The 27,619-nt window shown below is 42.6% G+C and overlaps 2 protein-coding genes across 3 annotated transcripts; one reads left to right on the forward strand and one right to left on the reverse strand.

Annotated features, from left to right (window-relative positions):
* Window positions 1–804: 804 nt before the first annotated feature.
* On the forward strand, window positions 805–5,168 carry adprs (ADP-ribosylserine hydrolase). Its single transcript, XM_079174866.1, has 6 exons — window positions 805–1,394; window positions 2,007–2,103; window positions 2,241–2,448; window positions 2,790–2,977; window positions 3,070–3,170; window positions 3,835–5,168. Exons 1-6 carry the CDS (start codon window positions 1,202–1,204, stop codon window positions 4,227–4,229), a joined length of 1,182 nt encoding a protein of 393 aa, XP_079030992.1. The 5' UTR covers window positions 805–1,201; the 3' UTR covers window positions 4,230–5,168.
* A 505-nt stretch (window positions 5,169–5,673) lies between these two features.
* On the reverse strand, window positions 5,674–27,416 carry LOC306707789 (b(0,+)-type amino acid transporter 1; the record flags this gene model as incomplete). Of its 2 annotated transcripts, none has more annotated exons than XM_079175401.1 (6): window positions 5,674–6,051; window positions 6,155–6,242; window positions 6,336–6,460; window positions 6,539–6,668; window positions 7,535–7,668; window positions 26,718–27,416. In XM_079175401.1, the coding sequence occupies 6 exons, from the start codon at window positions 27,414–27,416 to the stop codon at window positions 5,821–5,823; spliced, it is 1,407 nt and encodes a 468-aa protein (XP_079031527.1). In that variant the 3' UTR covers window positions 5,674–5,820. The 2 variants fall into 2 exon arrangements, with proteins under 2 accessions (XP_079031527.1, XP_079031528.1); XM_079175402.1 differs by lacking the exon at window positions 26,718–27,416 and adding an exon at window positions 8,303–9,623.
* Between the last annotated feature and the right edge of the window lie 203 nt (window positions 27,417–27,619).

Genomic DNA, 27,619 nt, shown 5'->3' on the forward strand with positions numbered 1-27,619 from the left:
TGTCCACGGAACTGGATATAAACAACAGCCAAAGGATTGTTGTTTTATGGTTGCACTGCGGTTTATTCAGCTTGATGCACAGCAAAAAAACATAAACATATACAAATTAGTCTCAATCAATCAATACAAAATTAATATTAACATAACTAAGCAGCATAATACATTGTCTTTTAATTAGAAAGGGATTTCGGTCCCTCTGCAAATGTGTTTGATGCTAATAGAAACATTACAATAAGTGGCTATTAAAAGGGTAGGTATATACTTAAGACACAGTTTAACTAATTGTATTATGTTAAGTTGGGTTAAGAAATGTCTGTAAAATGCCACCACCCTTGTAAGCAAAAAAATAGCCCAGTGAGGGTAGCTGTTACTCGATTAATCAAATAATTTTAATGGGTTACTGACGTTTTAAAATCTTAATTTAATCGGAAATGATTAGAAAAGGAGCGCAGTTACATCCATTCATTCTTTTTTGACCAGCCCGCTGGCTACCACCTGGGCTCTGACTATGTGGACTCAAGACAAATTGTAAAAAGCTAAATTAAGAATAAGACCAACCCACAAGGAAAGAAGACACTGCCCCTGTAATTTGTCCTACATTTTCACTATTCTACATTATTGACCCATTTATTGGTGAGGGCCATACTTCATCCTGTCAGGGCCAGCGCTCCTATCCAGCAGAGGGCGGTCTTAACAAATGCATGGCTCTACCGTAAATATGAGGTTATCTGCGCAAGCTACAGCATACTGCGGGCACGAGAAGAATAAGCTCGGTGCTAACAATGGAAAAACAGTCTACACGTCTAATTCTGATGTCCCATTTTAAACTTTAACAAAAGGCACCGATAATTATCTTTTTTTTTACACACAGTTGGTTATATGTATTGCATCCACTGCGGTATCGAAGGCATTTCCTTTTAATAGAAATGTACAAACCACAGCAGACAGCAGCCTGTCTGGTAATGGAAGCCCCCTCTATGTAAGCGTATTTCTATGTGCGCCGACCCGACGCTGTCATCGGGGTCAAACGGCCATCAAAACGTTTTCAGGAAACAGTGGAGAGGCGGAGTTGAGCCGACATTTGTTATTGTTGTTATCGTCGCTTGCGTTGTACATTCTCCCCTGTCCGACAGTCTGGTCGGCCAACCAGCGGGGTGTTTTCTTCAGCTGTACGTTGAGAAGTCTCTTCACCAGCGAATGAATGGCGGTGACGGCGGCGAAAGCGGCGGCGGCGGCAGCGGGGGGCCCGGCGTCTTTGTCCCGGTTCAGAGGAGCGCTGGTCGCGGCTGTGCTGGGAGATTGTGTCGGCGGAGAGTTTGAAGGAGCGGAGGAGGTCCCCATGGAAAGCGTGCTGCAGCACCTGAGCAACCTGGACGACGAGACCAAAGGGAGTGGTAAGTAAAAGGATGAGATTTCATACCAGTGTCCGCGGGAAATGAAACAACGTTAACATAATACAGAGCGGCACTGATAGCAGTGGGAGATACGTTACTCTTGAAACGTTTGGTCTAAATTCAGTTATGCAGTAAGGATGTACTAGCTTGCTATTACCCAGATACCTGATATTAATATGGGGTAATGATCTCGGTGAAGTAAGTGTTACATAGGGGGCTTACCAACACTTGAAAATCCTGCAGTAATTCAGAAACACTCCCATCTATTTATTCTACCATACTTTACAGCAATACATCAAAATAATAGTAAATAGTCACCAGTTATGGGTACCCAGAAGGACCTCCACAAACCCAAAGCAACCCATTTAATATTGAGAAAACCAAGCTTCACTTTAACATCAGAGAAAAATGGCGAACAGACTTTACTTGACAAGTCACCAAAGAATTGATACATTTTTCATTTACAGACTACTGAAATTCTAGTAATACTGATATGTGATGCAAGATGTTCTCGTGCATCATGCAGTGTTTCTATGTCTATGCCTGTGCGTGTGCGTGTGTGTGTGTGTGTGTGCGTGTGTGTGTGTGTGTGTGTGTGTGTGTGTGTGTTAGGTATCCTTGAGTACAGTGACGACACTGCAATGGCACGCTGTGTGGTCCAGTCTCTACTCACCCGTGCCGGCTTTGATGAGCAGGACATGGCTCGCAGGTATTCAAGTGCACACTGCCGACAACAATGGCTTCTTCCGCAGAGTGCATTACGGTGGCAATATTGTTGTTGAGGGTCGCACTTACACACACACACACACAAACACAAACTGAAGCTCTGGTGTCTCACCCCTCTAGGTTTGCTAAGGAGTACAGCATGTCCCCGGGTCGTGGCTATGGTTCTGGAGTGATCCAGGTGTTGAAGAAGCTGTCGTCCCCTCAGCTCAGTGACGTGTACCAGCCGGCCAAAGACCAGTTTAATGGTCGAGGCTCCTTTGGGAACGGGGGAGCCATGAGGGCGGCTCCCTTCGCGCTGGCTTTCCCCGATCCAGCTGATGTTAAAAGGGTGAGCAGTGGGATAAAAAAAATCCTTGGTGACATGCATGTTAAAGCTGGGCACATTTTATGACTTGCTATGTGAGTCTCAGTGAGTCTGTAAATGTGTGGACTAGTTTAATTTCTTGCCCAGTCATAAAAAACTGTGGCCCAAGTGAGAAACATTCAGCCCACTAAGTTCAATTCCCATTTTTCATTCATTTAAAACGATATATCTAACACACAAAAATACTTAAACCTAGAAATTGATAATAACTTTAATGCCAAGTCAAGTCCCACATCACCAGGACCCGAGTCAGGTAAAGACCACTGACTCGTTGAGTTTGATGACTCTCCTTTGTCCCTTTCCAGTGCGCCCGTCAGGGTGCCATGCTGACCCACTCCTGCTCTCTGGGTTATAACGGTGCGGTGCTGCAGGCGTTAGCTGTGCACCTCTCCCTGCAGGGGGCAATAGACAAGCCCCAGCAGTTCATCAGCAGGCTGATCACAGAGATGGAGGAAGTGGAGAGCAACGAGGAGACACGCAACGATGCCAGAATGTGAGTAGTACATGAAGAGGTCCGAGATGTAACCTGCTGTTCATTGGCATATTTAGCGTCAAATCTTCTGTTAACACCGTGTTTCCGTCCAGCCTAAAAGAAGCAGAGAAGCCGTTCTGCGAGCGCCTCCACAGAGTTAGAGACCTGATGGACAGGAGCACGGTCAGCATAGAGGAGGTCATTTCTGAGCTGGGTCAGTATCTGTTCATCTTCGATTTAATCTTAAAGTTAGTACCCATCCATCCTTTGCTGTCCCTCCATTGACAGTTCTCAACACCCATGTTTTTATACAGACAGTATTCTATTTTGATTGTTATTTTCTAGGGTCCCAACCAATGACAATTTGTATTGATTACTCTGACACGTTTTCTCAATTAATCATTCGTCTTAAAATATAGGAAATGTCACCTTTCACAGTTTCCCGAAGACCAAGTTGACTTATTCACTTAGCTTGTTCTGTCCAAGCAACAATCCAAAATCACAAGATATTCAGTCTACTATTAGAAAGATGAAGCGGTAAATTAGTGCTCCGACTGTTCGTTTCACCTCCATCCAACCGTTTTTATGATAACACATAACCGTAGGATGGAATTCAATTTCCTCCTTGGGGATCTTGAAAACCATGAAAGCCGTTCTGTAGTTGAGAAATGATCTACATTTTTCTGCTCTTGTTGAGTTAAAGATTTTTAATAGAGCGATTGGATTGTTTCAATAGGGGCGATGGAACTGTCTTCTGTGTTGCAGCCCCACTGAACCCAGCTATATTTACTTAACATGTTTGCCTTGTGAACAGCTCATGCTCAAATTCAATTTCCCCAACTTCGTATCACTCAACATCTTCCCGTCTGCCCTCCCAGGCAACGGCATTGCAGCGCTCCACTCGGTCCCCACCGCCATCTTCTGCGTCCTCCACTGCCTGCTGCCCAGAGAGTGCCTCCCGGCGAACTACGGCGGCCTGGAGAGGACAATAGCGTACAGCCTGGCCCTGGGAGGGGACACAGACACCATAGCCTGCATGGCGGGGGCCATCGCCGGGGCCCACTATGGCATTGAGGCCATTCCCCAGTCGTGGATTAGGTGCTGCGAGGGGGCAGAGGACGCAGACGTGAATGCAGAGCGGCTCCGCATGCTGTACCGCCGGTCCTCACAGGGAGGCAGTGGGAGTGGGACGGGGGGGCGGAGCTGCGAAGATGCACCTGAAAGCAAGTCAAGTGCTTCTAACGGCACAGAGAAGAAAGCTGGCGCTGAGTGATTCCTCAACTGGAGTTTGAAAAACAAAAAAAGGACTCTGGAACACACACACACACAGACACGCACACAAATTACACACTCACCCGTAACAAATACCTTTTTGTTTTTCAAACTGTGTTGGTTAAATGGGAACTTAATTAAGGGGAAGATATCTGAACATTGCAACATTATTGTAGTGGTCATACAGCTCATTATTTTCTGAGACCCCCAAACGTGGAAAAAATGTAAATGCTAAATTTGTCAGGTAACAGAATGGTGAAGCCGAACAAAGAAACATCAAGATGTCCGCAGATGGACTGGATTGACCGTTTCATACAGAAATTTGGTCTGTGTATGCACACACACTAACACACCTGTCTCCCTTCCCTGCTCTGTGTTGAACAATCCTTCATCATGTGAAAGTTGCACTCTGAATTGGCCATGTCTTGTTTTATCCTTTTGGTGGATAACAATTATTTAATAAACTTTTTTTTTTATTCACTTTTTCCGTATGAGTGTTTATTTCGAATGTAAGACTCAAAATGCAAATTTGTGCCGAGATGTCTTATTACTAATGTTGTAGCCCAGCACAACTCCTAACCTACAGGCTGCAGGAGATTGCTAGTATTAAGAAGACTACAGTCATAGTGGTGAGACTGAGCTAAATGCTAATGTCATCACGCTAACTTGCTCCAGGTGACATCTTGTTAGTTTTGTGTTAGCTTGCTAACATTTGCTAATTAGCACTAAACACAACAAACAACGGGGGTTGATGTCAGTAGTTTTGCAGGTATTTGGTTCGAAACCCAAATACTGGACGAATTCAAATTTTGACCTGATGGTGGTGCTAGATGAAAAGTAAATGGTCTAATAGTTGTTGAGAGATGCCTTATGGTATCGGTGTGTGTGGAGAACAGAACAATCTTTCTCCAGTGTTTATATTTTGTGTAGGTTCCTGTCACTGAGGACTCCTGCTGCCCCAAATTAAATATGTCCTATCATTCAAGAAAACTAAATAAAGTGGAAAATTGTTATACAATCCTGTTTCTTTCTTGTTGCAAAAATGTATTTAAAATATATTTATGTATCTTTGATTTGGAACCTTTTGCAAATGAGCATTTATAATAAACTGGAATGGAAATTAAAGGTTCTCTGTACAACATTCAGAGCATTAATATTGCAGCGAACAAATATTTATGTAAAGATAATTTGAGTAATGTCTACAGAAAAGGAAGTGTGTTGTAATCTGAGCTTCGCTGTGCTGTGTGCACAAAACTAATTGCTGTTTTGTCAAACACAAATTCACAATAACAGGTTTCAGATGTTAAAGTGCGTGCTCTGTCTAGCCACCATACTGTTTTTAAGATTTCAGAAAAAAATCAGGCATATTTCACCTTTTGGTAAGAGATTCACATTTTGAAAACAGATTTATTTCAGAAATTTCTTTTCACATGTGCGCTTTAAATTGACTAGGAACATCTGCAAATATACATATCAGATTGCTAAAATTCAAAGACAGTCAAACGCACAACCCAACTTATCAATGAGAAACGGGAGGTAACATTAGGTTTGTATCGAATGTAAACTGCAATGTTTCATTCGTTCTGCCCAAATCACAGGTTCTTCTCTGCTGGCGCGACCTCCAAGAACAGCTGCAGGAACACTGTTAACTTGGTCAACAGCCCCGGGCAGAGCTTGAAATGGATGAAGGGTATGTAGACTATAGCTCCACTGAAGATAAATAAAGTCACATAGAGGTATTCAATCTGAGGGTTGTCTATGATGGGTGCCAGCACAAGGAATACTGCCACAATGATGACCAGTATGGGGAGTATGATGGGAACCTGTGGAGAGAGGAAGGGACAGGCACAAGGTAATTCTCCTCCAGTGTTAACGAAAAGACAAAAAAAAAAATGTATGATGAGATTGAATGTGTGTGACACTGACCTTGTACGGCCTGGGGAGCTCCGGCTTCTTAATCTTGAGATAGAGCAGTCCAGACAGGGTGATGCCATAGAAAAACCAGGCAGTGAAACTGACAACGGCAATGAAGATAAATACAAACAGTTCTTTATACAAGTAATGCAGAAGAAATGTCAATACTAAATACAAGCAAAATCCTACTCACCTGAAGTAGTTGACAATGCTCTGGAAGTCTCCAGGGATCAGCACCAGAAGAGAGATGACGGTGGTGAAGATCAGGGCCGGAGATGGAGTCAGTCTGTGGATGTGAGCCATGGCCAGAATATCTGGCTACAAAGAGAACACGGGTCTGAGTGAAAACTCTTGAGTCTCATGTTGGACAATATAATCACAAGAAGAGCCTCTCACCATGTGCCCCTCCCTGGCCGCCACAAAGCACACACGACCACCGCTGAAGAACGTCCCATTCAGTGAACCGAAAGCAGACAACGCTGCGGCCACAGACATGATCCAGCCCCAGCTTCCTAACACCTTATTCCTGTGGAGCAAGGTGGAAGTTCTCAACTAAAGCTGCAAGAGCACCCTTTCCAGTTGTTTTAAAAGCCGCCTGTTACACGAAGAAAGTTCATCACAGGGCTTGGATACATTATTCAGATTACTTTTCACGGTTCAAACGGTTATTGTTGATTCATAAACTCTCTCAGGTTCGCTGACATTTAACTGTGTTCATGTGAAGTGTATAATTAATTATTCTAATAAATGCATGGTAACCTCTCCTGATGTGCTTCTGCTCCAGGTTGATGAAAGGGGGACATTAAAAAGTTATTTTCCGATTAAAGGGGACCCGATTTGTACACATCAAAGTACAGGTTTTAGGGAGCACTACATAAGTGAAAGAAGTTGTATGAAGATGTTTGTAGCTCCAGAGGGGGCTGTGCGGAATCTGATAGATTCCTGCCACCGTCAGTCTGAGCAGAAGATTACAAGTTTGAAAATGAAAGGAATCGGGTGACATGGATATACAAATATATGAGTTTATACTTCCGTAGCGCTCATCTCAGCTTTAGGGTAGCGGCTCGAGGCTACATTGGCCGCATAACACACCCGGATCTCTGACCAAACTGTGGTCTGTGTGTGATCTGTGGCCATGTTGCATTGTGGGAAAAGTAGGCACCAGGCTTTAACAATTAAGAAAGATGCGTACGGAACAAAAAAAGACACATCTCTAGTTCTGCTGAATCGATTTGATACATAAAAACACAAAAAAACAAAAACACAGTGAGTCTGAGTATGTCATAGGAGTTCAATGCTAAACTGGTAGAGTACTCCTTTAATGCTACTTTAAAACATTGTAATTTTAACAGCAAGAAACAGCAGAATACGTGACATCAGATGCTGTCTTACCCCCAGGTTACTGCTACTGCATTGGAGGACATGAGCTCTCTCGGCGTCATTACTGTCAGGTAGCTCACATTCACCAGCAGATATAAGCCAGTCACCAGAGAAATGGCTATCACTACGGCCCTAGGAAGATTCACCTGCAGGAAAACAAAATCTGTTTTATGTTCTGGTTAATGTGTACAAGCTCACAGAATGGATACTATTGGCACTGAAATAAGGGATTGACTTCAGATTGAAAACATTTATTGACATTAACACTATTTTCATGCTTTCTCCACAAACATTTTCTAAATCTATGGCCCCAAACATTTCCCAAATAATGCAACAGTATGAGAGATAAAAATGACCTCTAATAAGGTAAATGTCTTCTTGGAAAAGAACAGAAAATGTACTGGCCTGTGACTCTCTACAATCATTGTTTGTATTAAATCATCATTTGAACTTTACGCCATAAAAAAATACCGATCAGATCGACAGAAATGGTGAATAAAAACAACTGTCTGTGTACTGCGTGTTCTCCCTAAAACTATTCTGTGACATTTCAACTGCCTCTGGTTGCTGTGTTGCTACAACATTGGCCGGCACACACCTTTATCACAATTAGATAAGATAACAATTGCAGGAAACAATCACATCCTGAGTGTCTTCATGTGTTTGGACACATCGGTCCAGCATAATCTTTATCATGGTATCATCTGAAAACAACTTGCAATATTGCTATTACTAACTCACTTAAGCACACATGCACAATACAGCTCTTTACAGCCTCACCTCCGGTCGTTTCAGCTCCTCCGTGACACTGTTCAAGCTGTGCCAGCCAGAGTAAGACCAGAGTCCTTGATAAATAGCCATTCCTAGAGTGCTTAAAGAGTACTGAGTGCCCTTAAATGCATTCTCAACTTTCAAATTTTCCACAATGACACTGCTGCTCTGTATGAGCTGCACTATTCCTCCAATCACGATGAATGTCAATGTCAGCACCTTGGCCACAAAGAAGACCACTTGGACTCTGATGGCAATCCGAGAATTCAAGATGTTGACCGTGGTAACAACCAGTATAGCAACAGCTGCAGCACACTTCACCACTAGCTGAGGAGGGTGGCAGCCTGTGTAAAAGGGTGCTAGAGCATACTCTGCAATACTAATTGCCATTGCTGCATTGCCGAAAGGCTTCACAACCAGGATAAAAGTGACTGCTGCAAAGAAAGCAGGGCATGAACCATAGATCCTCAGTATGTAGATGAAGTCCCCACCAGATTCAGAAATAACTGTCCCAAGCTCAGCATAGGACAGCGCTGCAAATATTGCTACAAGTCCCGAGAGAGCCCAGATCACCAGACTGGCCCCAGGGCTTCCCACATAAGCCAATACAAACTGTGGGGACATGAATATTCCGGATCCGATCATAGTTCCAGAAATTAATGCAACACCTCCAAGAAGACCAATTTCCCGCTTCATTTTCAGAGCTTCAGGTTCCTTGACCACTATGTTGTTATGTTGATCAGAGAGACGATGAAAATACTGTAGTTGTTATTCACCCTTACAGAGGAGACACCCTGATCAAGACGTGACACATCTCATAACTGGTGAAGAAACAATAAAAACAGCTCAATGTGTTACTCAGATTAAATATTAAATCCACTCTAGTTGTAAATCTTTGAACAGTTCATCCCGTTCTTGATTCCAAACTCACATCATATCTAATAAAATTCCTTGTCTAGGTATGATTATTCTTGTATCGAAACAGCAGAGGCAACTCCATTCATTTCCCAACAAAATCAATAAACAGAGTGATAAGAAAGATGTAAGATCTTGATTATAGATCTACACTCTAAGTTGATTGCATAAGTATATCATCTCTCTATTTGCCAACAGCATAAATATTTCTTAAACTGATGATAAGTGAACAGTGAAACTCTTACTTCTGGATGTTTCAGCTCCTCAGAACATTCAAAGTGTTCCAACCTTCATAAGACCACACGCCCTGATAGAAAGCAATGCCAATGGAGCTGACATCAACATTTGTTCCCTGACTGCAATCCGGACATTCAAGATGTTGACCGTGGCAACAACCAGTATAGCAACAGCTGAAGCACACTTCACCACTAGCTGAGGAGGATGGCAGCCTGTGTAAAAGGGTGCTAGAGCATACTCTGCAATACTAATTGCCATTGCTGTAATGCTGAACGGCTTCATGACCAGGATAAAAGTGACTGCTGCAAAAAAAGCAGGATATGAACCATAGATCCTCAGGATTCGGATACGGAATACCGAGTCCCCACCAAATTCAGAAATGAAATGACCCAAGCTTAACATATGACAACATTGCAAAAATAGCTACAACTCCAGAGAGCCCAGTTCACCAGTCTTGCTCCAGTGCCTCCCACTTATGCCAATACAAACTGTGGGAACATGAATATACCAGATCTGATCATAGATCCAGAAACTAGTGCAACATCTCCAGTCAAACTAATTTCCAGCTTCATTTTCAGAGCTTCGGTTCCTTGAATGCAATGTTGTCACGTGGATCAGAGAGATGATGATGAAAATACCGTAGTTATTCATCCTTACAGAGGAGACACCCTGATACAAAAGTGATATACAATTCTCAGACACAATAACTGGTTAAGAGACAGTAGAAAACAACTCATTGTGATTGATGAGTAATGGGTGAAGACTGATGCAAAATCTTGATTGTAGATCTACAGTCTGAGTAGATTGCATAGTTGATTCCATAAGTATATACTCTCTTAATTTTCCAACAGCATAAATGTATATTTGAATTGATCACAGTAAACTCTTACCTCTGGATGTTTCAGCTCCTCAGTTAGATAATTCAAAGTGTTCCAACCTTCATAAGACCACAAGCCCTGATAGAAAGCAATGCCAATGGAGCTGACATCAACATTTGTTCCCTGAAAGGAGTTCTCAAAGTTCTCAGTGTGTCCCTGGAAAAGCATCACAACACCTCCCAATATGATCACGGCCAGTGCCAGCAGTTTGACTGCCATGGAAACCACCTGGATGGCGGTGGCCAAGCGGACGCTCAGACAGTTTACTATGGCCAGCACCATGATAGCTCCTGCAGCCACGCACTTTACCACAAGTTGTGGAGGGGTGCATCCAATGTAAAAGGGGGCCACGACATATTCAGCAAAACCCAAGGCAATTCCTGTGGCACTGGCAGGCCTCATGACAATAATAAAGCTGAGGACAAACATAAAGGCGACCACTTTCCCTGCTGTCCGCAGCATGTAGATATATTCTGCTCCAGACTCTGGTATGACTGTGCCCAGTTCAGCATAGCAGAGCCCCCCAAGCATGGCTATCAACCCACAGAAAGCCCATATAACAAAGCTGGCCCCGGGGCTGCCGATGGCAGACAGCACAAACTGGGGGGATATGAAAATCCCAGATCCTATCATGGTTCCAGCAATGAATGACACAGCTCCTATAATCCCCACTTCCCTCTTCAGATTGAGTCTCTGTATGTCACTCATCATCGTTTGAAAGCTGCTCCGTCTTGAAAGCCATTCGCAGAGGACACTGGACATACAGAGACCTGGCTGTAAATTAACTGCGAATTGTTGGGCAATGTTAAAGCCAGTCCTTAAATAGCAACAAAACCAAGGCGTAGCCTTCGACTTTGCTCATAACTTCACGCTGTCTTCACAGATAATCATGCTTTCCATTTTTACAGCAAAAGCTTCATTGATATTAATGATTTTGTGTCTAAATCAGTGGTAGGTAAATTTTTCATGAGTTTGTCTACAAATACATTTACAAAATTTACAAAATACTGCTTGTTCCGAGGTTATTGCTCTGGCAGTGTAAGACTAATATTTAGATTATTCTGCTTGTCTTTAAAGTACTAACAGGGCAAGGACAAATTGAATTATGTTATTGAATATATTTTAGCTGATTTCAGTGCTTCAGTCCTGTTATTTGTAATGGTATGTCAATTGTAGGGCTGTCAACAAATATTCTAAATCTTTATTTAGTGTTGGAGCCATAATGTGGTTTTGTTGTTTTCTTTTGTTTTTGAGGGTAACACAGGGTGAATTTGTGTGCAGTACTGGCATGGATCAGTGGGTGGCACATTGACCTGAAAGTGCATTTAGGTAAGTGCCTGGTAATGAGCCAGGTGTGTGTGTGGACGGGAAGCCAACAGTTTTTGACCGTCTCAAAACAACTAGTGTATCAAGGCAACTTGTCGTGTCAATGTGGAGTCGCAGGTGATATATTATCCAGTCCAGTATCCTGTGTTTCTGTTATGGTGTCATGTAACCGGAATAAATGGATCAACGGATCGAAAGAAAGACAGCGCATTGGACAATGAAATGTTTGTGGAACACGCGTCCGAACAAGTTCTCCCGTTCACCCCCCAGTGGCATTTAGATAGAAAAAATGGATATTGGTTAAAGTCACTACAGTAAGTCAAAAACTGGCTTCAACTGAACTCGTATGGATCGTCGTTCGTTGGATTGAACAGCTGATCGACGTCGCTGGATTCAACAGCTGATCGACATCACGTGTTTTAACAGCTGATCGAACCGACATCGCTGGAACGTGGTGGTTGCTCTGAAATCTAATTGGACAACGGATCATCACTACCACCAAGCTACAATTTCGGACCAATGGACACTCTGAATGGACAGGGGTATGTAGCGCTACCAACATGGCCATGTTAAAGTTGTGTGCACACTTTTATTTTGAGTGTAAATCCAATGCATTGGTTCCAACTTATAGGCCTAATATAAGAGCTGTGTGGGTGGTTTAATTTTGAATTGTATTTAATAAATGATGGATTCTGATATAGGTGTAAAGGTACAAAATCAAGGTTCTATTGTTAATGAGCCAACTGTGACTGGAACACAGTTCAATCCCAGCACGGCCAGTGGTGAAGAGGAAATACAAGTTGTCAGTAAACGTCCTACTAAACTGACACAAAAGGCATTACTGGACAAGCTACAAAAGGTTCGGAAGGCCAAACTAAACAAAGCTTCTGACCTTAAAAGGACAATTCAAGACCTAATGCATGACAGATAATCTAAAACAGAGGTGCAATGTACTTTTGATAAATACACAACTCTTTGCAATGAAGCAAAGGAACAACATCAATCTCTGTCACAAATATTATCTCATGAAGAAAAGGACAAACATGAGATATGGTTCAAAGCAAAAATGTTGAGTGTTAATAATTTTCTGTCTGTACGGATTCAGATAGAGGCAGAGAGAGCAGCACTTGAAGCTCGCGCTGCAGCCTTAAAGGAGAAGCACGAGCTGGAGGAACAATCGGAGTTGCTGAGAAAGAAAAAGGAAAGACTGGAGGTTGATACAGAAATGGCAGCCGTTGCTGCTAAATTAGCAGTATTTACGGCCTCTGGTCACCAAGCTTTCTCAAATGCACAATCAAATGGAATGGAAACATACTTTGAAAAAGGAGCAAGGTTAAAGGAAGTCTCTACCACTCTCAGCCGACATGCCAAAGCATATCAACCAACATATGTGGACTTGCAACAACAACCACCACCTATACAACAACAGTATGCATATAGGAATGCAACACATGACAACAGCACGGCCTGTCATCTGAAACCAGAAAGTACATCACGCAAACCTCTCATGGATCATCCTCACGTGCAGCTAACAAATCCAGGTGTCATTCAGTCTCAACTCTCTCATAAAGGAAATGATGAAACATCAGCTCTCTGCAACCTACTGCAAAGGCAGAATGAAATAACAATATTGCTTATCCAACAACAAGCCTCTCATTTACTACCACCAAGACAAATTCCATTTTTTGATGGGGATCCTCTGCAGTACAGAACATTTATCAGAGCCTTTGAGCAATGTGTGGAGAGTAAAGCAAGCAACAGAGGAGACTGTCTGTCTGTATTTTTTGGATAAGTACACAAGAGGTCAACCAAAAGAGCTAGTGCGTAGTTGTCAACATATGGCTCCAGACAGAGGCTATGCTACAGCTAAGGATCTGCTACAGGAACACTTTGGGAATGAACACAAAGTTACTGCAGCATATATGGAGAAAGTCCTCTGCTGGCCTTTAGTGAAGCCTGAAGATGTCAAATCTCTCCAAGCCTATGCCCTCTTTTTGCGTGAGTGTTGTAATGCAATGCAAGACATACAATACATGAAAGAACTGGATATGCCAGCGAATATGAGAACAGTGATTCTGAAGCTTCCATACAAGCTAAGAGAAAAATGGAGAGTCTCTGCATGTGAGCTACTGCAAAACCTCAATCGCAGGGCACAGTTCATTGACATTGTCATATTCATCGAGCGTGAAGTCAAAATAGTGTCTGACCCAATCTTTGGAGACATTCAGAATACACAACTTCATATAGTAAACAAAAATGTGAACAAGATCAAAGCAGAATGGAAGCCAAGATTCAAAGGAAACAGCTTTGCTACTTCTGTTACCGTTGAAACCCCGGCCATTGAAGAATCAAGAAGGCTAAATCATGATAAAAGACAAAGTAGTTCATCTGCAAAGAACACCAGCTTTTGTTTGTGTTGCTCTCAAGGTCACACATTGGAGATGTGTCCACGATTGGAAGAGAAGACACATAGGGACAAGATTAACTTTCTTAAGGAAAAAGGAATCTGTTTCGGCTGCCTGCGCATTGGGCATAGGAGCAAGGATTGCGATAAGCGCTTGACTTGCAAAGTATGCAGTTTAAACCATCCCAGTGTTCTTCACATCCACCAAAGAGAGAAAGTAGTCAACACAGACTCAAAAAGGCCAAAAGAACCATCATTGAGTAGCGCACATGTCTCTCTACACACATGTGGTCCTACAGGGGCCGGTAACAGTGATGGGATTCTATCCATCTTACCAATACAGGTGAAATCCAATAAGGGAGACAAAGTCATACAGACATATGCTTTTCTAGACCCAGGCAGTACAGCAACGTTTTGTTCTGAAAATCTGATGAGGAGGCTTAATCTGAATGGACAGAAAACCCAAATCCACTTAAGAACCATGGGCTCAGGAGCAACAGTTTCCAGCTACATGTTGACTGATTTGGAGATTTCAAGTCTCACCGGGAAAAGATTCTATGATTTACCAGAGGTCTATACCCAGAAGAGGATGCCTGCAAGCACTGATAACCTCATCAAAAAAGAGGAGTTGTCAAAGTGGCCATACTTGGATGGTGTTAGGGTTCCTAGTATTCAAGCTGACGTGGAGTTGTTGATAGGTACCAACGCCTCCAAAATGCTTGAGCCTTGGGAAGTCATCAACAGCCATGGAAATGGACCTTATGCCATTAAGACCCTATTGGGGTGGGTTATTAATGGTCCCGTTCAAGGATGCAGTGATGAGCGGCGTGAGAGTGGCTACCCCGCTGCTACTGTTAACAGGATTTCCATACAAAACCTGGAGGAATTGCTGAATAATGAGTACAACCATGATTTGAATGAAAGAACATCAGAAGACAAAATGGAGATGTCAAGAAATGATGTGAAATTCATGGAAATCATGAAACATTCGGTCAAGCTTCATGATGAGCACTATAGCTTGAACCTTCCCTTCAAGAAAGAAGAGGTCTCGCTGCCAAACAATCAATGTGTTGCCAAGCAGCGCATTCTTGGATTGAAGAGAAAGTTTGAAAGAAATGAGAAGTTCCATCAGGAATACACCAACTTTCTCAACGATGTCATCAGTAAGAGGTATGCTGAACGTGTGCCTGAACATCAACTGATAACATACTTTTCTGACTGGAAAAGATTGAAGAGGTCAGTTGCATGGATTCTGAAAATAAGAAAAACTCTACTGGAAATGAGTCAAAAAAGGAAACAAATGAGCCAAAAGGATAGTACCATTTACAAGCTGGACCCGGTTCTGGAAGATGGATTGCTTAGAGTTGGAGGGAGATTGAGTAAGGCAGCCATGCCTGAGGAGACAAAACATCCGGTCATCCTATTCAAAACCCAACACGTATCCACTCTAATATTAAAGCACATTCACGAACAGGTGGGCCATGGTGGAAGAAACCATGTTCTCTCCAGATTGCGGATGAAGTATTTGATTACAAGTGCTAATGCAGCAACAAGAAAGATCCTGTCCAACTGTGGCTTCTGTAAACACCATAAAGGGAAGTTGTGTGAGCAAAAAATGGCAGACTTGCCTGTTGAAAGACTCGTTCCTGATCTGCCTCCATTCATCAACGTTGGAGTTGATTATTTTGGGCCAGTTGAGATCAAGAGAGGACGTAGCCTTGAAAAACGATATGGAGTCATATTTACATGTATGGCCTGTAGAGCAGTCCACTTGGAAGTTGCCTACTCTTTGGATACTGACTCGTGTATAAATGCTTTACGCAGGTTTGTTTGTAGAAGAGGACAAGTCTCTCACTTAAGATCTGACAATGGAACCAACTTTGTTAGTGCCGAAAGGGAGTTGAGAAGAGCTCTTGCTGCTTTAAATCACAGGAAGATACAAGCGGCTTTTCTACAGGAAGGAATAAAATGGAGCTTCAACACGCCAACGGCTTCTCATCATGGAGGTGTATGGGAGCGCATCATAAGGATGATTAGACGGATACTAACATCAGTTTTACATCAACAAACCCTGAGTGACGAGGGATTGCATACTGTTCTGTGTGAGGTCGAAGCCATTCTAAATGACCGCCCTATCACCAAGTTATCTGGAGATCCCAATGATCTAGAAGCTCTTACACCCAACCACCTGCTGACAATGAAAAGGAAACCAGTCTTACCACCTGGACTGTTTGAGAAGACCGACCTCTATATCAAAAGAAGATGGAGACAAGTACAGTACATCTCCGACCTTTTTTGGAAGCGCTGGCTAAAAGAATACTTGCCTTTGCTACAGGAGCGCCAAAGGTGGAGTAAGGAGAGACGAAGTCTTGTTCCGGGAGACATTGTACTTATTGCAGATGCTACAGCTCCACGTAGTTCCTGGTTACTCGGAAAAGTTCGAGAGACCTATCCTGACAGGAAAGGATTGGTGCGATCTGCACGAGTGCAAACCAAGACTAGCACGCTGGACAGGCCAGTGACCAAACTTTGTCTTCTACAAGAAGCTGAAACAAAGTTATTAGTGGCCTCTTACCCTTAGGGGAATTCTGGGGTTTTGTTTGTTCATTTTATTGTGGATTTATTGGCTCCATTATATAAATATCTATTGAATTGTTTATGTCCTCCTGCCATTAACAATTAGGGGCCGGTGTGTTGGAGCCATAATGTGGTTTTGTTGTTTTCTTTTGTTTTTGAGGGTAACACAGGGTGAATTTGTGTGCAGTACTGGCATGGATCAGTGGGTGGCACATTGCCCTGAAAGTGCATTTAGGTAAGTGCCTGGTAATGAGCCAGGTGTGTGTGTGGACGGGAAGCCAACAGTTTTTGACCGTCTCAAAACAACTAGTGTATCAAGGCAACTTGTCGTGTCAATGTGGAGTCGCAGGTGATATATTATCCAGTCCAGTATCCTGTGTTTCTGTTATGGTGTCATGTAACCGGAATAAATGGATCAACGGATCGAAAGAAAGACAGCGCATTGGACAATGAAATGTTTGTGGAACACGCGTCCGAACAAGTTCTCCCGTTCACCCCCCAGTGGCATTTAGATAGAAAAAATGGATATTGGTTAAAGTCACTACATTTAGTTTATGTAGTTAATTTGAATGGTAAAAAACAAACCAGATATTGTGCAATACTAGATTGTAGAATAGATAAATTAGTTTGAACCTTTGTGTTTTAGAGAACAAATATTTCAGCGTCACTTTTGGCCAATTATGACAGTCATAGTCCACTGAACAGACATTTTCTCCAACTGCATATTTTTCATTCAGGAATTTTAATGCTCCTTTTCCCACCTTAATGGGAATGGTTTGTGTTAGGGCTCCCATCTTACAGAGGAATACATACACATATACACATAGCAAATACAAAAAAATTAATAATAGATCAATAATGACTAACATATCACTTACACCACATTTTAGTACTGTAAATCCTCTGCTGATATGTTAATGTCACCAGCGGATCCACTGATACTCAATACAAATATGAGGTTACTCCAAAAAATGGCAAAAATGAACCCACAGTTTGTTGATGTGTGTCGTTCTATCTTACAAGCTTCCAAAAAAGGTCGGAGATGTACTGTACTTGTCTCCATCTTCTTTTGATATAGAGGTCGGTCTTCTCAAACAGTCCAGGTGGTAAGACTGGTTTCCTTTTCATTGTCAGCAGGTGGTTGGGTGTAAGAGCTTCTAGATCATTGGGATCTCCAGATAACTTGGTGATAGGGCGGTCATTTAGAATGGCTTCGACCTCACACAGAACAGTATGCAATCCCTCGTCACTCAGGGTTTGTTGATGTAAAACTGATGTTAGTATCCGTCTAATCATCCTTATGATGCGCTCCCATACACCTCCATGATGAGAAGCCGTTGGCGTGTTGAAGCTCCATTTTATTCCTTCCTGTAGAAAAGCCGCTTGTATCTTCCTGTGATTTAAAGCAGCAAGAGCTCTTCTCAACTCCCTTTCGGCACTAACAAAGTTGGTTCCATTGTCAGATCTTAAGTGAGAGACTTGTCCTCTTCTACAAACAAACCTGCGTAAAGCATTTATACACGAGTCAGTATCCAAAGAGTAGGCAACTTCCAAGTGGACTGCTCTACAGGCCATACATGTAAATATGACTCCATATCGTTTTTCAAGGCTACGTCCTCTCTTGATCTCAACTGGCCCAAAATAATCAACTCCAACGTTGATGAATGGAGGCAGATCAGGAACGAGTCTTTCAACAGGCAAGTCTGCCATTTTTTGCTCACACAACTTCCCTTTATGGTGTTTACAGAAGCCACAGTTGGACAGGATCTTTCTTGTTGCTGCATTAGCACTTGTAATCAAATACTTGTTGTGCCGTTGAATGTATTATTGTCTGACATGTACAGCACTATGGTGAAAAATATCCCCTTGGTGACAATAAAGTTTTAAGTCTAAAAGTCCAAAGTCTATTTCTTGAGCATGGAAGTTGAAAAAAACGTGAAACTCTTACCTCTGGATGTTTCAGCTCCTCAGTTAGATAATTCAAAGTGTTCCAACCTTCATAAGACCACAAGCCCTGATAGAAACCAATGCCAATGGAGCTGACATCAACATTTGTTCCCTGAAAGGAGTTCTCAAAGTTCTCAGTGTGTCCCTGGAAAAGCATCACAACACCTCCCAATATGATCACGGCTAGTGCCAGCAGTTTGACTACCATGGAAACCACCTGGATGGCGGTGGCCAAGCGGACGTTCAGACAGTTGACTATGGTCAGCACCATGATAGCTCCTGCAGCGACCAACTTCAACACCAATTGTGGAGGGTTGCAACCACTGTAAAAGGGGGCCACGACATATTCAGCAAAACTCAGAGCAACTCCTCATGACAATAATGAAGCTGAGGACAAACCCACAGTTTGTTGATGTGTGTCGTTCTATCTTACAAGCCGTGGAAGCCTGAGCTATGATACGGTTTTCTCACGGCAAACTGCTCCTAATGGCGGTTGTTGTAGCCATACTGTCTTAAGTTTGGGACACTTTTATGAAAAGTGCTTTTCACCTCAACTGGATCCCCTTAATGGGAAATAGCAATGGTTCTGCTTCAAGCTCCATCGGGAGGACAAGTTCCTAACGCTACCACTAGAGTGAGCCCAATCACTCCGTGAGGGAAAAATCATTGTGGCCTCTTGTATCAGTGATTCACTCTTTTAGTCACAACCAGAAGGTGATTATTGGAATAAAAATGGACTGGTAAATTGAGGGCTTCGCTTTGACAATCAGCTCCTGCCTCACTAACACTCTTCAGTACAACACCTGCATCATTGCCAAAGCTCCAACAATGTTCCGTCAGTTTTCAATCTTTCCCTTACTTGAGAGCAAGAGGACCCAAAGATATTTGAACTCCTTTGTTCAAGCAGCAACTCGTCCCAACCTGCTATTTTCCAGCAGAATAGCATGGGCTCCTACTTGGAGGTGCTGGTTCTTTTTCCAGCCACTTCACACTGCCTGCATTCATCCTAGGATGCACTGCAATTTACGGTCTGATGGAGCCAGGAAAAGTGAAATATCTGCAAAAAGAAGAGATACGATGCTGAGATTTCTGTACCAGGCACTATCTGCCCCTATGTTGTGCCAAGAGATGCTGTCCACGTAAATAACAAACAGAACTGGTGACAAAGCACAACATTGGCTTAGTTCAGCATCCACAGCGAATACATCAGCTTCTTGCTCATAATTTGGAAAGAGATCCACTCCAGCTATACAAGGACAAGACGGAATGTTTGTGGATCGGTTGCTTTATGCCCAAGATGTCAATTCATAGAGAGCTTGGAATCACTTTCAATCCAGTTCTTTGTATTTTAACTTGGGAGACATTACCAGGGGCTATTGTCCACAGCATCATGGCTCCCAGAATCACAGGGTCCCATGAACCCCTACACCAGAATAAGGGAGCAATTTCCAGAGGAAATACAAAGTAATTTAATAAACTAATAATAATTAAACTAATAAAAAAGTAATATGCAGTTCTATGGTGAGACAGCAGGTTCCACTCTACAGAGGGCTCCCAGAGACTTCTGACATCAGATGATTTTTGGCAGTAACTGATTAAAAGTCAGCGGTAATCTTTTTCAATACACAAATGTGTGTTAATAAGGATTTGTCAAGCTCGTAAATGACTGCATACAGCTCTTCGCGCAAGATTGTTATGACTTTACAATACAACGACACAGCTATCTTTATGTAATGGTATAGCTTCTGTTACATAAACTAACCCATACTGTAGGTGAGGGTCTAAGGTGCTAATGTTGAAAGTATACTTTGGGGAAATCCTGATCCCTGCAGCCATAGCTGCCTAAAACCAAAAACCTTGCTGAGTAGATCTGGGTGTGGACTGTTGTCTGTCATTGTATGTTGGTACTGTTGTGCCGTTGAATGTATTATTGTCTGACATGTACAGCACTATGGTGAAAAATATCCCCTTGGTGACAATAAAGTTTTAAGTCTAAAAGTCCAAAGTCTATTTCTTGAGCATGGAAGTTGAAAAAAACGTGAAACTCTTACCTCTGGATGTTTCAGCTCCTCAGTTAGATAATTCAAAGTGTTCCAACCTTCATAAGACCACAAGCCCTGATAGAAACCAATGCCAATGGAGCTGACATCAACATTTGTTCCCTGAAAGGAGTTCTCAAAGTTCTCAGTGTGTCCCTGGAAAAGCATCACAACACCTCCCAATATGATCACGGCTAGTGCCAGCAGTTTGACTACCATGGAAACCACCTGGATGGCGGTGGCCAAGCGGACGTTCAGACAGTTGACTATGGTCAGCACCATGATAGCTCCTGCAGCGACCAACTTCAACACCAATTGTGGAGGGTTGCAACCACTGTAAAAGGGGGCCACGACGTATTCAGCAAAACTCAGAGCAACTCCTCATGACAATAATGAAGCTGAGGACAAACATAAAGGCGACCACTTTTCCTGCTGTCCGCAGAATGTAGACAAACTCTCCTCCAGACTCTGGTATGACTGTGCCCAGTTCAGCATAGCAGAGCCCCGCCAGCATGGCTATCAACCCACAGAAAGTCCATATAACAAAGCTGGCCCCGGGGCTGCCGATGGCAGACAGCACAAACTGGGGGGATATGAAAATCCCGGATCCTATAATGGTTCCAGCAATGAATGACACAGCTCCTATAATCCCCACTTCCCTCTTCAGATTGAGTCTGTCTGAGTCGCTCTCCATTTTGTAAGAGCTGCTGTCTCCTCAAAGAGACAATGGACACTAGACATGTACTATGGAATACAGAACTAGCTGTAGATTTACAGTTAACTGTTAGGGACCTTAAATAACTCTTCAGCCTGGAGCAAGGCGTATCTGTTTTCCTCTATGATCTGGCTTGAAACAGAGTTTCCATTACAGGAGGCAGTACCAAGATGTGACTAAAAATAAATAGTCTGCTGACTGCAGTCAAACTGTATTTTCTCAAATCTCCTGAAGCCATTCGATTGATCACCTGGGTTTGGTGGTGATAAAGGTTTTCTCCATTCATTATATAATGCAGCTAGGTACAATGTGTCCAAAAGATTGTTTGGGCTGAAACCAGTTATATTTTATGTAAAATATTGTGTGGCCAGCATAAGACAGGGCAGCCCTTCTTCTCAATCATGATGCAATCAGAATATCAGAGTCACGTTTAGGGTTTGATAGAAGCTCAGTAGCTCCTTGATTTACTGAATGGTATGGCAAAGATTGTGCATGTCAGATATAAATCTGTTTTGTTCTGGAAACATGATAGTGAAATGTTTTCATTGATCACAGTGAAACCCCTTAAAGCAGAAGACAGAAATTATCTGTAAGAGCTTTCACAACAGACTTGCAATGTTGCCAGAGGGTAACCTGTAAAGTAGCATCACAAGAGTAGCAATTCAGATCAAATACAATCACCAACAAAATCCTCACTCTTTGTTATTTCTACTCCCTCAACCCACAGGGAGGGATGTGCTACAATAGCAACGTATTCTTGAACCACAGAAGTGCAAAGGGCAGATCAGTGCAGGCAAATGCCTCCAAAAGATGGTGACCCTGGTGGAATTTGTTCACTGATATCAGTACAGTCCTCTTTCCCTATAACCAATCCTTGGCACTCATTAGCCCTACTTGTCCAGCTCAACCAGATATTCTTGTCGAAAAAACAAATTACTGTTTTGTGCCAAAGCTTTTGGAAAAGCATTACAATACCAATTGTGTATAACTGCCACTTAGTGGCTTGGTTAGGCAACACACTATTCTCTTTTGACAGTGCCAAGCTCAGCATAACAGAAAGTTACCAGTACCACCAGTAAACCACAACATGCCAACCCAACCAAACTGGCTCCAGGGCTGCCGATGGTGTAGAGCACCGTCTTTGGGCACATCAAGATCCCAGATCCAATCATTGTCCCTCCAGTGAGGGACACGGCTCCCATCACCCCTACTTCCCGCTTCAGGTTCAGCTTTTGTGTCTTGTCTTCCATAGTTATTGTGCAACACCTTTTAGAATGGAGAAACCACCACAATAATGTGGCCAAAGTCAATATTGCAGAAACTCAGGTATGTGTGTATTTAAAGGAGCCTGTTCTGCGTTGTACCTTATCCTTCTTTGGTGGGGAGACAATGTATGCTGTTGGCCATATCTTTGTTGGCTGTGCTCATTTTGTTTCAGGAGGTTAGAGATGCAGAACACCGGAGTAAGTTGGACCCAGAAGTCAATAAATCAGACTTGTGAGATCCTCTCACTCTCTTCCCCTATGCTGCCAACTGACATAGCTTGTGTTTGTGTTTCACATCCATGTTAAGTTAAAACAATTTGGAGGACATTTTTGTGAAATTGTTTGGCAGAGGAACTTTCAGAGTTCCTTCACATTTTCCTTTTCAAATTTTTATTCTTTTCCAGACTCAAATTTCCAGTCTTCTCGGTAGGTTTTTCAGACCATATTTGACTTGGTGACTCTGGGTGAAGAAGATGCTGTGGCAAGACAACAGTAATGCAGTCAGGCTTGTAAAACAAGGACCAAAAAGAATAAAAACCAAACATGCTAACAGCCTATTTGATTTGGCTTGCTTACTTTTATTGCTCTTATTTATTTTTTTGTGAAGGCTAATCTGTAAGGCACTTTGGGTTGCCTTTGAGTATGAAATGTGCAACATAAATACATTTGCCTTGCCTTTTGCCCTTGCGTATGGCTACAACCCCCATGCATTTTTACAAAAAGTTTGTATTTAGCATTCTTTTCCCATTTGTAAATCTTAGCCAACCAGGCTTTATATATATATTTATATAAATATTTATATTTATAGCCAGCCTTTGGAAAACTTGCATTTAACCAATGTGGTCGTTCAGTCCATAGCCCAAAGCAGAAAGTTGGACAACGTTCTACTCTCAAACAATCTGCACTTCGGGCAAGGATGTTTTGCAGGCTGTGACATACACACAGCTTTGCGTAGGAATGTGCGTTGATAAAATGATTTTAGGTCATCAAAAAATAATAGTAAAACACTGACAGGGGACATTTTACTGCATAATGAGTACTTTTACATTTTGCTAGTAATACTTACATACTTTAACTTAAGTATGGTTTTGAATGCAGACTTTTACTTGTAGTAGAGTTTTTTATCAGTGTGCTATTAGTATTTTTACTGAAGTAAAATATCTGATTACTTCCTCCACCAATGCACCAAAATAAAATGAAATTATGAAAAACTCTAAACACAATCCCAGACATAAAATGCTGTTAACATCGGGAGCTAAACTACACATACAGGTTGAAATCATTTACCGACAATTGCACTATTTGTAGGCTTCTTAGCATGAAAGTTCATTGTAAATACAATGAAACTCTTACCTCTGGATGTTTCAGCTCCTCAGTTAGATAATTCAAAGTGTTCCACCCACCATAAGACCACAAGCCCTGATAGAAAGCAATGCCAATGGAGCTGACATCAACATTTGTTCCCTCGAAGGAGTTCTCAAAGTTCTCAGTGTGTCCCTGGAAAAGCATCACAACACCTCCCAATATGATCACGGCTAGTGCCAGCAGTTTGACTACCATGGAAACCACCTGGATGGCGGTGGCCAAGCGGACGCTCAGACAGTTTACTGCGGTCAGCACCATGATAGCTCCTGCAGTGACCAACTTCAACACCAATTGTGGAGGGTTGCAACCACTGTAAAAGGGGGCCACGACGTATTCAGCAAAACTCAGAGCAACTCCTGTGGCACTGGCAGGCCTCATGACAGCGATGAAGCTGAGGACAAACATAAAGGCGACCACTTTTCCTGCTGTCCGCAGAATGTAGACAAACTCTCCTCCAGATTCTGGTATGACTGTGCCCAGTTCAGCATAGCAGAGCCCCGCCAGCATGGCTATCAACCCACAGAAAGCCCATATAACAAAGCTGGCCCCGGGGCTGCCGATGGCAGACAGCACAAACTGGGGGGATATGAAAATCCCGGATCCTATAATGGTTCCAGCAATGAATGACACAGCTCCTATAATCCCCACTTCCCTCTTCAGATTGAGTCTGTCTGAGTCGCTCTCCATTGTCTCACTGTTACTGTCTCCTCAAATTTACTTATAGTTTATACTATAAATGTACTATCAGTCACATGAAATGACCCTTTGCACTAAAGCAAGGCGTGACATGCCACTTCTATGCTGTGATATGGCTTGAAAGGGAATACTCATTACAGAAGGCAGTGCCAAGACATGATCATCAAGACTAAATATAAATAGTCTGCAGAATGCAGTCAAACAACTGACTTAAAAAAAATCTCCTGAAGATATTTGATTAATCTACTGGGTTTGGTGGTGTTAAAGGTTTTCTGCATTTATTATATAACACAGCTGGTACAATGTGTCCAAAAGATTGTTTGGGCTGAAACCAGTTCTCTTTTATGTCAAATCTTATGTGCACAGCATAAGACAGGGCAGCCCTTCTTCTCAATCATGGTCAAACTCAGTGCAATCAGAATGTCGGAGTCCAGTTTAGGGTTCGCTTGAAGCTTATGAGCTCCCAGACTTACTGAATGATACGACAACAATTGTGTAGGTAAGACATGTAACAGTTTTTTCTGGAAACACGTCTTTGGTGAAATGTGTTGATCAGAGTGAAACCCCTTGAAGCAGAAGACAGAAATGATCTGTAGGAGCTTTCACAACAGACTTGCAATGTTGCCAGAGGGTAACCTGTAAAGTAACATCACAAGAGTAGCAATTCAGATCAAATACATTCACCAACAAAATCCTCACTCTTTGTTATTTCTACTCCCTCAACCCACAGGGAGGGATGTGATACAATAGCAACGTATTCTTGCACCAAATGTTTTAGTGACAAAAGGTTTTGCAGAGGGACAGGAAGGGTCAGCTGAACTAGAGCACAGCCTCCAGTGTCAGTATCAGAAAAAAATGACAACAAAGTCTCCAAGATAAAACAGTCCAAAGCACACTGAGAATTTTCACAAGGACCACTTGGGACCTGAAACCCAGATCAACTAAATTCATGCCGGTCTGAGCTGATACTTAAATAGAAACCACAGAAGTGCTAGGGGCAGTTTGAATCAGTGCAGGCAAATGCCTCCAAAAGATAGTCACCCTGATGGAATTTGGTCACTGATATCAGTACAGTCCTCTTTCCCTATAAGCAATCCTTGGCAGCCATTCCTGCTACTTGTGCAGCTCAACCAGACATTCTTGCCAAAAAGACAAATTACTGTTTTGTACCAATACTCAGGCAAATCAACAAAACGTTCTCCAATTTTTGGTAACTGCTCCTTAGTGTAGGCCTCAAACAATCCCTTAGCTACAATTTACCTACAACACTTAAAGCTGACTCATCTTTTTTTTTGCAAGTGTTCTTGTGTTCTTTAATTTAGTGTCTATTTGCACCTGGGTGAGAATAGTCACATGGCAGGTTAAATATGCTGCTTAATTTAGCAATTGTTAGCTAGCTGAAAGATTTAGTAGCAGTGGTAAAAGTAACAGTAGTTGTAGTATAACGAGCGGCAAATTATGTTTAGGGAGTAGGTTGTGGTGGATGAATAAGTCAAACTCAGAACTTTCACCCACAGGTGCAAGTCCTGTGAGAAGCCTATTTTTAAACCTTGCTGACTCATTATTTTTTTTGTCATTATTATTATTATCTGGTTTCCGTCGCAGTTGGTTAGATTTAAGTAGAATGAAAATAGCCTATAGTAGGCTACATGTCCACATAGAGTGTCTAATGGGTTTCCGGGCCGGGTACAAATAGCATTGTTGGCTATACGGACAACTGGGTGCTTGTCTCTGCTGACATCCTGAGAAACTTGTGTTGATGATGTTTACTATGTAAAGTCATGTGGGTAGCCGATATAAAAGTTTAAACATTCAAATGTATCATCCATACTTGAGCAGTTCATGGTTTAAATAACCTGGTAATAAACATACTTTTCTCATAATCATTCACCTTTTTTATCTCTGAGAAAACATTTGTCACTTTATTTCTTTAGCGGAATGCAAGCCTGTGCCAAAATGTCTTGATGGATTACTCATTGGTCCTACACAATAACTTCAATGCAATAACTAACACAATACCACTGAGATAATTCCAATGAAACCCCATATATTTGACTCACCTCTGGACGTTTTAACTCTTCAGTAACATAATTCAGATTGTTCCAGCCATCATAGGACCACAGTCCCTGGTAGAATGCAATACCAATTGGATTGATGGCCAGATTTGTGTTTTCAAAGGAGTCTTCAAAGTTTTCAGTGTGCCCTCTGATAAGCATCACCAAACCTCCTATTATAATGACTGCCAGGGCCAGAACCTTGACCACCATAAAAACCACCTGGATTGACATTGAAAAGCGAACATTGAGGCAGTTCACCGTGGCGAGCACTATGATTGCAACTGCTGCCACGCACTTCACCAGCAGCACCGGAGGGGGGCAGTCTGGGTAGAAAGGAGCCACGACATACTGAGCAAAACTCAGCGAGATGCCAGCAACGCCAGCGGGTCTCACAAATAACACAGAGCTGAAGATTAACATGAAAGCGACGACTGGACCTGAAGTCCTGAGGATGTAGATGTACTCCCCCCCGGATTCTCGTATGACAGTGCCCAGCTCAGCGTAGCAGAAAGACGCCAGTATCACCAGTAAACCACAGCACGCCCACACAACCAAACTGGCTCCAGGGCTGCCGATGGTGTAGAGCACCGTCTGAGGGGACATGAAGATCCCAGATCCAATCATTGTCCCGGCAATGAGGGACACGGCCCCAACCAGCCCTACTTCCCGCTTCAGGTTCAGCTTCTGTGTCTTGTCGTCCATAGCTGTTGTTGTCGTCAGGCACCTTTAGCAATGGAGGACCCACCATAATTATGTGGCCAAAGTCACTCTTGCAACAACTCAGGGAGTTAATAATTACGTGTTTGGGTGTATTAAACTGAGCCAGTTTGGCTTTGTACCTTATCTTCTTTCAAAGGGAAGAGCTTATGCCGTTGGCCATATCTTTGTTTTTGTTTCAGGTTGGA

Source organism: Pholis gunnellus, assembly GCF_910591455.1.
Source record: "Pholis gunnellus genome assembly, chromosome: 15".
In the NCBI taxonomy this organism is placed as follows: Eukaryota; Metazoa; Chordata; class Actinopteri; order Perciformes; family Pholidae; genus Pholis; species Pholis gunnellus.

Excerpts from the sequence above, each read along its gene's own strand:
- adprs (XM_079174866.1), top strand. The coding sequence starts at position 1,202 with ATGGCGGTGACGGCGGCGAAAGCGGCGGCGGCGGCAGCGGGGGGCCCG. Across the intron at positions 2,104-2,240 it reads GAGCAGGACATGGCTCGCAG|GTTTGCTAAGGAGTACAGCA; the intron begins GTATTCAAGTGC and ends TCACCCCTCTAG. Across the intron at positions 2,978-3,069 it reads ACACGCAACGATGCCAGAAT|CCTAAAAGAAGCAGAGAAGC; the intron begins GTGAGTAGTACA and ends GTTTCCGTCCAG.